The sequence below is a fragment of the Schistocerca nitens genome, chromosome 2 (assembly GCF_023898315.1).
Source record: "Schistocerca nitens isolate TAMUIC-IGC-003100 chromosome 2, iqSchNite1.1, whole genome shotgun sequence".
Classification (NCBI taxonomy): domain Eukaryota; kingdom Metazoa; phylum Arthropoda; class Insecta; order Orthoptera; family Acrididae; genus Schistocerca; species Schistocerca nitens.
The window spans coordinates 862771567-862788335 of record NC_064615.1 but is presented as its reverse complement, the minus strand read 5'-3'; the positions used below and the strand labels follow the sequence as shown (position 1 = coordinate 862788335).

Genomic DNA, 16769 nt, shown 5'->3' with positions numbered 1-16769 from the left:
ATCACCTTAGCCAGCTTCATCCTGACCCACAACTTCTTCACTTTTGAAGGCCAGACATACCAACAATTAAAGGGAACAGCCATGGGTACCAGGATGGCCCCCTCGTACGCCAACCTATTCATGGGTCGCTTAGAGGAAGCCTTCTTGGTCACCCAGGCCTGCCAACCCAAAGTTTGGTACAGATTTATTGATGACATCTTCATGATCTGGACTCACAGTGAAGAAGAACTCCAGAATTTCCTCTCCAACCTCAACTCCTTTGGTTCCATCAGATTCACCTGGTCCTACTCCAAATCCCATGCCACTTTCCTTGACGTTGACCTCCACCTGTCCAATGGCCAGCTTCACACGTCCGTCCACATCAAACCCACCAACAAGCAACAGTACCTCCATTATGACAGCTGCCACCCATTCCACATCAAACGGTCCCTTCCCTACAGCCTAGGTCTTCGTGGCAAACGAATCTGCTCCAGTCCGGAATCCCTGAACCATTACACCCACAACCTGACAACAGCTTTCGCATCTCGCAACTACCCTCCCGACCTGGTACAGAAGCAAATAACCAGAGCCACCTCCTCATCCCCTCGAACCCAGAATCCCCCACAGAAGAACCACAAAAGTGCCCCACTTGTGACAGGATACTTTCCGGGACTGGACCAGACTCTGAATGTGGCTCTCCAGCAGGGATATGACTTCCTCAAATCCTGCCCTGAAATGAGATCCATCCTTCATGAAATCCTCCCCACTCCACCAAGAGTGTCTTTCCGCCGTCCACCTAACCTTCGTAACCTCTTAGTTCATCCCTATGAAATCCCCAAACCACCTTCCCTACCCTCTGGCTCCTATCCTTGTAACCGCCCCCGGTGTAAAACCTGTCCCATGCACCCTCCCACCACCACCTACTCCAGTCCTGTAACCCGGAAGGTGTACACGATCAAAGGCAGAGCCACATGTGAAGGCACCCACGTGATTTACCAACTGACCTGCCTACACTGTGATGCATTCTATGTGGGAATGACCAGCAACAAACTGTCCATTCGCATGAATGGACACAGGCAGACAGTGTTTGTTGGTAATGAGGATCACCCTGTGGCTAAACATGCCTTGATGCACGGCCAGCACATCTTGGCACAGTGTTACACCGTCCGGGTTATCTGGATACTTCCCACCAACACCAACCTATCCGAACTCCGGAGGTGGGAACTTGCTCTTCAATATATCCTCTCTTCCCGTTACCCACCAGGCTAATTTCAAGTTGCCGCCACTCATGCCTCACCTGTCATTCAACATCATCTTTGTCGCTTCACTTCTGCCTCGACTGACACCTCTGCCCAAACTCTTTGTCTTTAAATATGTCTGCTTGTGAGATGTCTGCTTGTGTCTGTATATGTGTGGATGGATATGTGAGTGTGTGTGTGTGTGTGTGTGCGCGAGTGTATACCCGTCCTTTTTTCCCCCTAAGGTAAGTCTTTCCGCTCCCGGGATTGGAATGACTCCTTACCCTCTCCCCTAAAACCCACATCCTTTCGTCTTTCCCTCTCCTTCCCTCTTTCCTGATGAGGCAACAGTTTGTTGCGAAAGCTTGAATTTTGTGTGTGTGTTTGTGTTTGTGTTTGTTTGTGTGTCTATCGACCTGCTAGCACTTTCGTTCGGTAAGTCACATCATCTTTGTTTTTAGATATATTTTTCCCATGTGGAATGTTTCCCTCTATTATATTAAATTACAAGTGTAATATTTATATTTATTATGGCTGGAACATCAGTCTTCACGAACAGTATAAGGTATCTCAATCTATTTCCTTAATTATATCTAAAAACAAAGATGATGTGACTTATCAAATGAAAGCGCTGGCAGGTCGATAGACACACAAACAAACACAAACATACACACAAAATTCAAGCTTCTGCAACCCACGGTTGCTTCATCAGGAAAGAGGGAATGAGAGGGAAAGACGAAAGGATGTGGGTTTTAAGGGAAAGGGTAAGGAGTCATTCCAATCCCGGGAGCGGAAAGACTTACTTTAGGGGGAAAAAAGGACAGGTATACACTCACACACACACAAAATGCCTGCTTGTGTCTGTGTATGTGCGGATGGATGTGTGTGTGTGTGTGTGTGTGTGTGTGTGTGTGTGTGTGTGTGTGTGTGTGTGTGTGTGCGCGCGCGAGAGAGTGTTTACCTGTCCTTTTTTCCCCCTAAGGTAAGTCTTTCCGCTCCCGGGATTGGAATGACTCCTTACCCTCTCCCTTAAAACCCACATCCTTTCATCTTTCCCTCTCCTTCCCTCTTTCCTGATGACGCAACCGTTGGTTGCGAAAGCTTGAATTTTGTGTGTATGTTTGTGTTTGTTTGTGTGTATGTTTGTGTTTGTTTGTGTGTATGTTTGTGTTTGTTTGTGTGTCTGTCGACCTGCCAGCAATTTCGTTTGGTAAGTCACATCATCTTTGTTTTTAGATATATTTTTCCCACGTGGAATGTTTCCCTCTATTATATTCATATCATTAATTATTTCCTTAATTAGTGGTACAATTGTGCTGTCATGCTCCTGTGGAACATACATATGATGACAGTGTTAAGTATTCTAGTGATGCAGCAAGATGGCTGATCACATGTCCCGTTGGGTGCCAAAATGTAGCAGGATCAGCGGTGCAAGACCAGTACACAGGGGTGGAAGTGCCATTCTTCTAGTGGTCAAGACGACGATAGCTCTCTCAGCTGGGCATTGTGGGTTCAATGGGTTGGCAAAGGCTACAGGACACTGGCATAAGGAGAAGGTGCCTGCAACAAGGCAGATGGCATGCCTGTAAACTATTTAGTACACCAACAAGTTAAAGCATTTACAGGCCTTTGTCTGGTGATGGGACCCAATGCCGACCCATAGTGTCCATGTTCCATAGGCATGGTCAAGAATCAATCTTGCGTCCTACAGTGGCGATCAGCAGTGTCAAGAGGACAATGGCCGCTGCTGCCCCAATAGTGCCATGGACTTGTACGGTCACCGTACCTTGGTAGTGCTGCATCAGATACGGCAGCCTTACATTGTTACACTGCTGACAGGGCAGCTGCATCCTACCCCGCTGTAGTAACAGGCGCTGCCAGGTGCCCAGCACCTCTGTGACTAGGAGGGCAATGGTTTGACCCTTGCCCCATCCGACAATAACGTGCACCAACAGGAAGAACATTGGCGGCCTCACACCAGCAGTGTACATAGCAGATGCTGACAGGATGGCAGGCTGTATCAACATATCCACCCTGGCAGGACTACCTGCTTTTATACAAGACAATGTAGGTCTTATTGCAGTTGAGGTCATGTGCATGGCACACCAAGTGCTGTTGAACTACCCTGAATTGCTGGTTATTGCCCTAGAAACTGGGTTGTAATTGTGAAAATGTTGGCATGGCATAAATGCTGAACTTGTAGGTGTTGGTAAGCATTCTTATTTCCGCATTGGGTTCTGGCTTGTGCCCACACTGCTTGAGTATGTTTAATTAGCACAAATGGATACAGGTCATGTAACCGTATAATGTAACTCAGTACAGACTACATATTTGTCAGTTAATTGGGCCAGATAGGTGACAAACAATTGAAGATATCACACTTCATGTTGGTTCATCACATGTGATTGCCCACAATAACCAGCATGATGTTTTGACATTGCAGATTTGTTTACACACAATCCCAAAAATATTATCCCCTGAACAGATGGTGATCAATCCCACTGTGGGACGTGCACACTACAATGAACAGATGTGCCCAAGTAGCCAAAAGAACAATAGAAATTTATTAGACAGTACCTCAAGCAATACAACAGAAAAAAAAGCTTTTGAAGTTTCAACTAAAAGTGTGTCCTGGTCTGATAAGGGTTGAGACCAAACACAATGACAATTTCTTGAATGTATAAGCCACACTGTGATGCTAACACAACCACTGAGTACACTGTCCATCCTAAAAGGGTAGTACTGACATAGTCGGAAAACTTTTGTATGTGAGCATAATCTGTGATTGAAGCACTTGCAAAGATTCTGTGGTCTGGACACTATGCAAGATTGCAGGCTCCGACTGGTGTGCACTGCACTGTGACGAATTGAACTCTGACTGTGGAACCACTTGCACGGTCGGCTCCTGGCCCAGAGAACCATAGCTGCAAGCTCCCAACACCAACTGCCTGGCGAGGAGCTGAGTGGCATCCTATATAGCTGTACAGAGGAAGAATAATAGGAAACTGCAACATGTGTCTAAGTGAGGCGCGAGCTAGCACTGTATCCAGCGCACTTGGCACCACCAGATACCGCAATGCTTGCTGCAGACATGATGTGCTGTGGCTGAGTTGCAGGCACCTTGGTTGAGTGGCAACTCATGACAGTCTGCTATTTGGTTGGTGGGTGGATCAAAAGCCATCAGCCACAGCTCCTGCATCCCTCTTCCCTATGGAGGAGATGCTGCTCCAGGCACAACGGATAGCCAAATAAAGGGTAACATGACAGCACGAGAAAAGTTGTAGTCAGCAGAGGGAACAAGGTGCAGTCAGCGGAGGGGACAAGGTGTGGTCAGTGGAGGGGACAAGGTGCAGTGAGCGGAGGGGACAGAGGACCAAGTGATGCTTCCACTGGACCAAGAGGAGGAGGTCACGAAGGGGACAGGAGGAGAGTGCATAGGAAGCACAAGAGAGGAGATAACAGATGAGGGGGAGGGGGTGGGGTGGCATCAAGGAGGCCGGCAGACAGGGTGTTGGTGGCACTAGAACCTGAAGAGGTGATGAAGACTGAGGAGGAGGAACTGTGGAGACTGAGGAGGTGCTGGGGCGTGTGCAAGTGATGGAGCCAAAGAGGAAGTGCACACTGCTTGAGCTGCCAGAGGACACAGAAGACAATCAATGGGGAATGCAGAGGCCTGGAGGAAGTATGTCAGCTGTGCGAGGAATGTGGGCCACAAATTCAAGGAGGCGGAGTCTGTGTCGAACACACCTGGGCCAAAGCAATGTTGGGACAGGCAAGCTGCTGGAAGAGAAGCTTGGAGGTATGCTGTAATTGCCAGACTTCGAGCAGAAGCTGTGATGACATATCCCACACTTGGAAGTGGCACTGTCACTGCACACTGCACGAAATGTGTGTGGAGCAACAGCTGTATAGACCGCCCTCATGACTGCACAAGCTGAGTCCGTGGCAGTTCCTGTGCTGGATCAGCCATGACAAATAAGCATATGATATCAGTCAACTTGACTGACACGGGTCTTCTTGAAGAACTACTGAGTCACATAATGTCCAAGAACCATGACAGCATAACCGGAAACCACTGAACAGTCTAACTGGCCACAGAAATGCACAATCTCAAATTAACGAATGCTGAACCGTCTGTAGCTAGCAGTGATGAATTGGTCTCTATTAACATTGTTTCACCACAGACAGTTACCTCAACACAAATGAATAGCACACAGAACACACAGTAATCGATGCCCACACAGGTGGCTAAAATGCGAAAAGCATATATATGGCATGAAAGTCATGTTCACCTGAAAGAGTTTCTAACACTTACAGTAAAGCATTGGGAGCAGAACAGGAGCATTTAACAGTACAAGCATCTAACTCAGCAAAATACTGTAATAACAAATGAAATAATGTACACTATCACTAGCAAGGACCAAGGCATAAAAAAAATGGTATTCAGTCACCGAACGTGTAAAGTGGAAACTGTGCATACATAAATGAAGATCAAAGCACTACGCCCTAAGAGCAAACAGTGAATAACAGGTAATACACACAGCGCAAAGACTCTCATACAAAACTATGTTATCAAAGAACTGGAAAGCACGGAACAGGCAATTACTATGTGTAACTCAGAAGCAACAGACAATGAAACAAAATAGACACAATGCCACAGAATGTAAGGAAGGAACACACAAATGCAAGTAAGCCAAACGAAACAGCCAATAACTGGTCTATATCTGAATGTGGAGCAGAACCACAAAAAATACTGCACAGAGGGCACACAAATACAAGACAGGAGAGCTACACAGTTAAGCAAGACGACACAGGGAATGAAGTCTCGGGACCAAACAGTCATTACTAAAATGTGTACCCTCTTTGCCACTGTTGAGATGAGAGTATTACAGAAAATAAGCTTTTACCTTGTCGCCAATGCTGAATCATGCTGTGAGAGGTGCATGCTACAATGCACAGATGAGCCCAGGAAGCAAAAAGAATAACTGAACCTTGTTACACAGTGCCTTAAGCAAGTACAACAGAAAACAGCTTCAACTAAAAGGTTGTCCTGATCTGATAAGGGTTGACATCTTGAAAGTACTAGCTGCACTGTTACACTACTGAGTTAGGTACACTGTACATCCTAGCAGGATAGCACTGACATAGCCAGGAAACATCTGTACGTGAGCGTAGTCCATGGCTGAAGCACTTGCAAAGACTCAGTAGTCTAGATGCGGTATGTCAAGCTGTAGGCTCTGACTGGTGTGCACTGCCATGTAGTGAATGGAACCCTTTATTATGGGACCATTTGTGCAGTCGGTTCCTGGCCCAGAGAACCATAGATGTGAACTCCTGATGTCGACTGATTGGCGAGTCGCATACTATAAAGCTGTCCAGTGGATATGTCATGTGGCATGCTGAGGTGAGCTAGCGATGGCTATATCACCACTGTATTCAGAAGATGTGGTGTCACCAGATACCACAATGGCTCTGAAGCTTTGATATGCTACAGTAGAGAAACAGGTGCCTTGGGATGCAGCAACCTGCAGCACTCTGTTGTTTGGTTGATGGCTGGACTGAAAGGTGTTAGCCATAGTTACTGTAGATGGATGCTCAGATTCCAATTGAGAGTTATCTCACTGCAATGGAGGATGCAAAAGACAATTTTCTAAAACATGGTTCTTCCACTATAGCACCTATGCCAACTGGTATTTCACCAAAGAAAAACAGAGTCTCTCTATCTCATTCACATATGTGACATGGATTGATATGACAGCATGGTATAATAAGGACAATCCAGGGAAGGAAGTGACAGCTGTCACAAGTGTAAAATTAAAGCTGTCCCCAACTGAAAAGTTGGTTTCACAACTGCAAAGATTTACAAGGTTTGTTAAGCTCTTGGTTTTATCTGGCAAGTAACTGATTTACCTAGTCATGACTAGAAGGGGGACCCAAGAAGTTAAATGTGTGTATCTAGCCTACTTCTTCATTTTCAACAATTAATAAATGGTGATAGTTAGCTAGTTAGGTACACGTTCCCTAGATCATTTGATTGGATCTTTTATTGAAACAATGTGGAATGAGTTAGCTAGTTAGGTACATGTTCCCTAGATCATTTGATTGGATCTTTTATTGAAACAATGTGGAATGAGTCAAGGACATATGTACCTTTTTTAGAGGCTACTGTCTCTCAAATAGAAATTCATCCATCAAATAAACTGAGTTGTCCAGAAGACAGGTTAGTTTTAAAACTTGCTTTGCTGCCTGTCATTTTGTGTTATTAGGCAAATGATCAAAAAATTTTTCTTGTTGCATATTGAACTCCTTTCTGAACCACAGACAGTTTTGATAATGGGTAATAAAAGTCATTTTTTTTGTCCAGTGTTGTAGAAGTGGACATCATTATTCTCCACAAATTGTGATAAATTATTTATGATGAATTTCATTAGTAAATATGTGTAATGTGATGGTACAATTAAAATGCCTAACTTTTTGAAGAAGTACCTACACCATTACTGCTGGTAAACACCACATTTTATTCTCACTGCTCGCTTTTGCGCAATCAAGTGAGTTAAGAAAATTATTCCCCACTGCATTATTGAGTGGAAATGTACAAAATATGTCTGCTGGATGATTCCCTTGGTTCCAAGATTAGCAGTTATAGAAAGAGCAGATTTAGTTAACCTGAACTGTTTGAGACACTCAGTAGTATGCTTCATCCAGTTCATGTTTTCATCAATACGTACACCCAAAAATTTGGAGTCAAAATTCAAACAATCGAAAATCCAGGATGGAATGTAACAATAATAGAGAAGGAAAGTTGCTACACACCATATAGGGAAGATGCTGAATTACGATGGGCACAACAAAAAGATTCACACAATTATAGCTACAACAAAAAGATTCACATAATTGCTGTGCCTATCGTGACTCAGCATCTCCGCTATATGATGAGTAGCAACTTTCCTTCTCAAATATTGTTACAAAAATGTGGAGTGTTTTACCCCATCTACTGACTCATGTTCATGTGCAACATTAATTATTGGTAAGACTCTGTTCATTATACAGAACTGAAAACAGTGCGTTTTCTCACAATTAATTCTTCAAGAAACATCATTAAAATTGCTTCTGTTGCTTTCTCTCTAATGGGAGTATCATATGCAAAAAGTACCAGTTCTGCTCATTGAATGTTCAGTGGAAGGTCATTCACATACATAAAGAATAAGATTGGACCTACATTTGAACCCATTGTATTCACTTTGTGATTTCTCCCAAGTCACTAAAATTTTCTACATTTTCAACATTGTTCGAATTATTCAGCACAATGTTCTGCATTCTGTCTGTTAAGTATGATGCAAACCAGATGTGTGTAATACCAACTATTTGATAAAACTTAAGTTTTTCTAAAAGAGTAAAATGATCTACACAATTTAACGCCTTGGAAAGATCACAAAAAAATACCAACTGGCAAAATTTTATTATTTAAGGCTTACAATATTTGGTGGGTGAATGTAGAAATTGCATTCTCAGTTCAGCAACCCTTCTGGTATTCGAACTGATGTGCTAAGTAAATTGTTTCTACTTAAATGTGAGGCTACTCTTGAGTACATTACTGTCTCGAATATTCTGGAAAAAGATGTCAGCAAGGAAATTGGGGGATACTGATTTATGTCTTTGTTGTCACCTTTCTTGTAAGGTGATTAAACAATTGCATATTTTAATCTGCCTGGAAAAATTATCTGTGCTAGTGATGTATTACCCATGTCACTGAGGACATTACATATCATGTAAGAGCAACTTTTCAGAAATCTGTCTGAAATTCAATAAATCCTACATGAGCTTTTTCTTTGTAGAGTTTTTGTAATTCTATTAATTTCAGTGAAGGATGTTGATGCAACGTCCATTTCCTTACAGTTATGTGGAAACTGAACGATTTAATCCTATTTTTGCTGCTAAATTCTGAAAGAGACTTAAGTACTCACTACTTGTGAATTTACAATATCCCTTACAGTTTTAATCTTATTATCTGCATTATTGATTTCTGTCAGGACATACATACTGCTGGACATTTATGACTTTCCTTAAAATACTTCAGCATTTTTTGTAGTATGCAAGTAACATCTCATAATGACTTATTTTCATCTTTATACAAATTTCCCTCTTCCTCTTACATAAGGTTTTAATCCCCCTAGTTGTTCAAGTCTTATTTGTTTTTGTAATGAATCTTCTGGGTAACTTCTTAGGAAAGCTACTTTGAAATACTGACACAAATTCATAATAGAATAAATTAAATTTGATATTGGCATCACTTTCACTATATAACTCATCCCCTACCACCTCTTTTAACTTACTCTTAAAATACTGTAGCCTATTCTCATTGCTCTGTACAAACTAGCTTCTGTGCTGTAAGGAGTTATGTTGTTTATTTCAATAATTGTGCATCATGATAAAATAGCCAATAACAATTGGGTACACATTGTTGCAGCCTGAGAACTGTCTACAAATGTGTTATCCTGCTGCCTTGTTGCAAATCAGTTGGAAAATTAACTACTGAAATTAGTTTGAAACATGCAAATAATGATTCCAGTTCATTTTTCCTGTCTGTATCTTTTAAGAAATCTACACTGAAATCTCCACAAACTACTAACTGTTTCTTCTTGTGTGACAGATTTCTCATAAATATCTGAAAGTTTCCTAGAGGGAATCTATAGACTGTTACAATTACCAGAGATATATTCTGCTGTAACATATCACAGGTATATGCCTCTAGATTCTGATTTGAACACAAACTGTTTGTTTCAATATTTCTGACTGTGTCTCCAATTTTTATGTGTGTTGCAACCCATCCTTTTTCCACATTAACTCTACATGAAAATGGTACTAGTCTATAATGCCTGCTATTTAAGTTATCCATTCCTGTAGTTACACGGTGTTCAGAGAATCACAAAACATCTATCATCTCAGAATTTGCCACATCTTTTAGGCACACAAGAAGCTGATATATCTTATTTTTTAGCCTCCTAATGTTCTGATGAAACATTTTAATTTTACTTTTCGGAAACTACCCAACATATTACGGTCCTGTTCTGTTCTAGGTTCTTTCAAGACTGTCTGTCAGATGTATTCCAATTAAAACTGGGGGACATTTGATCAACAACTCAAGATGTGTAGATGACACAACACTTACAGCAGGCAGTGAAGAAGACATTAAAAGTATGTTAGTAAACAACATGAAAAGTAAGTGAAAAGGTTAGCTTAAGGCTAAATCTGAAGAAAACAAAAATTTTGACACCAGGAATGAGCACTAATGTGGTGATAGACGAAGATATCATTGAGGAAGTCTACAAATACATATTTTTAGGATCTATGAAAACAAATAACAGCTTTTGTACTGAGTAAAGAAGAAAGAGGGTACAACTTGGGAAAACTACCACAATTAAATTAAATATTGCTGAAACTTTGATCTTTCTCATAGTTTTGTACTGATGCGAGTAATGGAAAAAAAAGATTGCAAGAAATTTGACTCTTTTGAAATGTAGGTTTGGAGAAGGATCTCGAGTGTTTCATGGACCAAAAAAGAATAAATAAATAAAATGGCCCTGGAAAAAAAAAACTACCTTCAGAGGTCAAAATACCTCAGATGAAATTAATATACTTTGGGCATATTATCAGAGGAGAAGGCTCACCAAGTATGTTCCGAAGAATGGAAGGTCAAAGATATAGAGTAAAACCAAGAAGAAGATGGACAATGAAAGCACTGGAATGATCTGGAAGAACTGACAACCAAGGTAATGTCCAGGGATGTATGGAGGGGTATCGTTCATCATATCACCAGGAGTTGGAGATGACTTGATGGATCATAACAACAAATTCAAATGTAGACATATTTCTCTTAGAATGAGTCTTGTGGAACGCATCCCATAACTGCAACCACAAATGAAAACACTGAGAAAATGTATAATATGGTATCAGATTATCCATGACTACGTCCGCCCCTGGTAGCTGAGTGGTCAGCGCGATAGACTGTCAAACCTAAGGGCCTGGGTTCGATTCCCGGCTGGGTCGGAGATTTTCTCCGCTCAAGGACTGGGTGTTGTGTTGTCCCAATCATCATCATTTTATCCCCATCGATGCTCAAGTCGCCGAAGTGGCGTCAAATCGAAAGACTTGCACCAGGCGAGCGGTCTACCCAATGGGATGCCCTTGTCACACGACATTATTATTATTATTATTATTATTATTATTATTATTATTATTATTATTATCCATGACTACAGGCATGTGAAATAACTGATACGATTCGCACATCGAAACAATTAATATCATACATTCTATGTGCAAAATAGGCTTTTGTAAAAGATGGTTCCATACATGCTGAATGCTGACCAAAAGAAAGTGCAAAAACCATTACAACATTTGGCCTATTTTACAAAGATCCAACTTATTTAAGTGCTAATTGCTTACTGTGGTTCAGACTTGGATCCATGAATCCCTACCAGAAATGAAGCAGTGGTCAAAGGTAAATCAGTGGATGCAAGTCAGTGGCCCAGTACCAAAAAGTGAAGCTGATTTCATCTGCCAAAAATATTATGGTCAATATTTCCTGGAACACACTAAATTTGATGGAAAAATGGAAAAGGGACAAATTGTTGTATGCAGCCAATTGGCAATTTATGACTTCCACAGACTGCCACATTTAAACAAAATGATGACTTTTAGTAATCCATGCCATCCATGGAAGGGCATTATCATGTACATCAAATATAGAGCTTAGAGTAAAAATGTGTGTGGTCACAATTAGTTTGTAAACATCAGGCCACATACTATGGGAAAGTATTACTCAACAAGTGCGGAGTCTACCTCCTGGGGAGCATTTGTAATTTCAGTGGAGCAAGGAGTAATGAAGGCACTCTGGTACCATGGAAGATCTCTGGCTGCAAGGAAGATGAATATGACTATAAGCAATTGTTGTTATATACTATTCACAGACACATTAATGAGAGGTCTTTGAGAGAGTAATATTAGTTGGTTCTGAGAGTAGTAACTTCCCACATAATGTTTAACCATTTGCGAAAGTTTACGGCAATATACAGAGTCAAATGGAACCAGTCTACACTTTATTTATGTATAGACGCAGTGTTTTGTTTTATAGCCACTTGACTTAAAGAAATCATGGCTGGACCCTGAGATAAGTCACATGAGTTGCAAGGTTGAATCTCTACACCAGGCTAATAAGGGAGCATTAAGGCATAGTGTTAGGTGTAACTGCATGGAATTATAGGTCTAGAACAGATGTTGCCCAAGCAGTCAAAACATTGCCACACAAGTTAAATACAGCAGTCATCAGCTGTTAATAAACACTCTAGACTGAAATACATTTTGTATCCAACCATGAGGTTTTGGTAGTCCTTTACAAACCTCACTTCAGAAATGGCATCTGCAAACTGGATAAAGGATGGACGAAGTGCACTGACATAAAAAATTTACTATGTTGAAAAACAAACATATTTGTTACATATAAGAACATGGTCTCTCACTGGCAGACTGAGAAATTTCTTCCAGCCCTCTTACATTTGCTCTTGTAATAAACCCATGGCTATAAAATATGCAGTAAGTCAGCATGGAAATTTCAGTAGAAACAATGTCAAATCTTATCAACACATCATCTTTTACACAGAATGGAAATTTTAAGAATTCCTTGATTACTTCTTACTACAGTGGAATAGTTTACATAGTAAAAAAAGCTCCTTTCAAATCATTTGAATGTCAACTAAGTAGGTAAAAACATTAAAGCCACAGAGCAAGCATATCATAAAACAAGTAGCTGGATTGTAATTGACATATTTTGAGTTACTGGTATAAAATCTCTGTGCACACAAATCTTCATTATGTTTTGGAATCACAACAGCATATTGCTTGGCAGGTACTCCAATAAATATAATTATGTTTATCTTCCTGACTGCTCATCAATTGTACAGTAAACAAAAACAGAAGAAGAAATGTAAGAAAAAACAAACCTCATAAAGATACTTGGCAAGTTGCACGCAGTAATGCCACTGCCGTAAGTTGGTACGTAGTTCATCACTCATAGAGGAGCCCTGAGTTTGTGACTGCGATGTCTGAGAGGCAGGAGAAGCTCCTGGCTGAGTGCTTGCTGTTGTCGGCGTGGAGCCTGCACCCCCACCTCCTGAACATGACTGCTGATAATATTCTTGAAGCTTTGTTAATTGATCCTTCAGGAACTTGATGAGTGTTCCAGTCCATTCTGCAGACAAATAAATAAGCTTAAGGTGAAGTATTCAACTCTGCAGACTTTTATAAGGAAAAAGAAGTTAAAGCATAACACTTAACTTCACATAAATAAAGTCAACTCGAGAAACAAGTAAATAATTCTCTAGAGGTTTACCTGAGTTTGAAAGGTGCTTCACTGTGCATCTCCATTTTGCCAGCTAGTTGAATTGTACAATAAACAGATTTGTGGGGCGTTTGGATGTGACAGTCGCCCAATGTATGGCTGTGTGGAAACATAAGGGCAGGAAGAGTCATCATCAAAATTGCAGTCAACCATGATTAACCACCAAAGAAAAGATCACCGTATTGTGCACCAAGCACACTGTAACCCCTTCACATCTAAGCCTGCCATTCAAGAACAAGTAATGGACTCCATACAACATTCTCTGTAATCCTGCAGCATTGGTTGGAGACTAGCTGCAGCCGGACTATGGAATTACCACCGCTTGCATACGCCATCATTAAAACAACACAAACAGTTGTGTTTGGAATGGTGCCATGACCAGGAAACATGGATTGCTGACGAACAGCATTGCACTGCGTTCAGCAATTAAGCACAGTTCTGCACTACCCTGCATGACCATCACTGATGAATATGGTGGCAACCTGGAAAGAGGCCCCATTCTTCCAATGTTTTGGAGAGGTACAGCAGTGTTATTCCTGGTGTCGTCATTTGGAGACCCATTGGGTATGAGTTCAGGCCTCAGCTAGTAATGACTGAGGAAACACTGACTGCACATGTATGTCATGAACATCATGCAATGTGTTTGCTCTCATGCAATAGTATCATGGTGCCGCTTTTCAACAGGAAAATGTTTATCCACATGACACATATCTCTACAAACTGTCTGCATGATGTTGAGGCACTCCCAAGGACAACAAGATCTCCAGATCTGCCCCAAAAGAACGTGTGTGGGACAAGTTCGAACATCAACTACATGCCTGTGTCAGTCTCCTGGATATCAAGGACCAGTTACAATGTTTGTGGGCCAGTTTACCTTGGAGAGGATACAATAGGTTTATGGCATCCTTACCAGCAGAATCAGTACATGCATCCAGGTCAGAAGGGATGCAAAGGCACTCTGATAAGTGAGGTCACACTATGAAGTTCTTTATAAATTTGACTCAATTTTATAATCACTAAAATGACGTCACATAACCTCCCAACCAGTGAAGTTTCATATCGTTTCATCCTCCCCTTCTGGATGCCTTACATTTTTATAAGGCAGGGTACGCTGTTTTGTGTTGTTTTTGATCTGTAAAAGAGTCTCATTGCTTGAAAATCTCAATTATAAAACTCTACAATGAAATTTTACAGTCCCCATATATTTAATGATCACATTCACACTCTTTCATGAGTCACTAAATTTCAAAACATACAAATATTTCTTTATGATTCTGAACACCCATTTTTCACATTTCAGCCTTGATGGCTCTTAAATGTTTCATGTACAGACACATCTGCAAAATTTCACATGATGAACAACATCTCTCACACTGGCTGTCAAAATACTTTTATTAAAACGTCACTACTGGTTTCGCATCAATAGAAATCCAGCCTCGGGTGATGTGGTCGGGACCAAGTAGTTTAATCAAGCACTACCACTTCTAGTGTACTATCTGATTCTATCTTGACAATGAACATGGGACCTGGCTCTAAGCAATCCCTCTGCCGCACCATTCAATGAAACATCATCGATATGGGGCTTTCAGAGCTGAAGGCCCACTTGGGTACCCTTGATGACTGCACGACATAAAGCTTTATGCCTTGCCTGGGCCCACCAACACCGACATTGGACTGCTGATGACTGGAAAACTATTGCCTGGTCAGACGTGTCTCATTTCAAATTGTACGGAGAGGATGGACATGTACAGATATGGAGACAACCGCATGAACCCATGGACGCTGCATGTCAGCAGGATGATCAAGCTGGTGGAGGCTCTGTAATGGTCTGGGGTGTATGCAGTTGGAGTGATATGAGACCCCTGATACATCTTGATAAAACTCTGACAGGTGACACATACATAACAATCCTGTCTGATCACCTGCATCCATTCATGTCCATTGTGCATTCTGACGGACTTGGGCAATTCCAGTAGGACAATGCGACACCCCACACATCCAGAATTGCTACAGAGTGGCTCCAGGAACACTCTTCTGAGTTTAAACACTTCCGCTGGCCACCAAACCACCCAGACATGACCATTATTGAGCATATCTGGGATGTCTTGCAACATGCTGTTCAGAAAAGATTCCCACCCCCTTCTACTCTTACCAAGCGAGGTGTGCAGTGGTTAGCACACTGGATTCGCATTCGGGAGGACGATGGTTCAAACCTGCATCCGGCCATCAAAATTTAGGTTTTCTGTGATTTCCCTATGTCGCTTCTGGCCACTGCAGGATGATTCCTTTGAAAGGGCATGGCCGACTTCCTTTCCCATCCTACCCTAATCTGACAGGATCGATGACCTCGCTGTTTATTCCCTCCCTCAAATCAACCAACCAACTCCCCTACTCTTACAGATTTATGGGCAGCCCTGCAGGATTCATGGTGTCAATTCCCTCCAGCATTACTTCAGATATTAGTTGAACCCATGCCACATCATTTTGTGGCACTTCTGCATACTCGCAGGGGCCCTACACAATATTAGGCAGGTGTACCAGTTTCTTTGGCTCTTCAGTGAAGGTTGCCATTGGTTCATTATTTTCATCCATAGGACTCCATCATACTTTCAGTACATTCATACAGTTATTGTATATCAAAGAAAGAAAACTAAAAAAAAAAGAATTCCTAATACTATGACAAACATTTATAAAAAAAAACTTTCCTCATGTTGCAAAATTACATTTACTTGGTCACAAATTGGCTTTCAGCTTCTCAGGTCATTTTCAGATGGCAACTGAATGTCTCAAACGTAGATAAACACGATGTGTGAGATACACAGATATTATATGAACAGAAGATACAAAAAGACACAGAGTGTTTACATAGGTAAACTTTACATTTTTGCCAAACAAAAATAATTCCATAACTTAAAAATCCCCCCATGAACCATGGACCTTGCCGTTGGTGGGGAGGCTTGCGTGCCTCAGCGATACAGATAGCCATACCGTAGGTGCAACCACAACGGAGGGGTATCTGTTGAGAGGCCAGACAAACGTGTGGTTCCTGAAGAGGGGCAGCAGCCTTTTCAGTAGTTGCAAGGGCAACAGTCTGGATGATTGACTGATCTGGCCTTGTAACAATAACCAAAACGGCCTTGCTGTGCTGGTACTGT

At 41.6% G+C, this 16769-nt stretch overlaps 1 protein-coding gene across 1 annotated transcript in view; it reads right to left on the bottom strand.

The window, feature by feature from the left end:
- LOC126237131 (mediator of RNA polymerase II transcription subunit 12) overlaps positions 1 to 16769 on the bottom strand; it is a 400411-nt gene that overhangs the window by 356518 nt on the left and 27124 nt on the right. The window contains exon 6 of the mRNA XM_049946952.1: positions 13217 to 13464. Coding sequence (XP_049802909.1) covers positions 13217 to 13464 — 248 coding nt within the window. The remainder of the gene's footprint in view (positions 1 to 13216; positions 13465 to 16769) is intronic.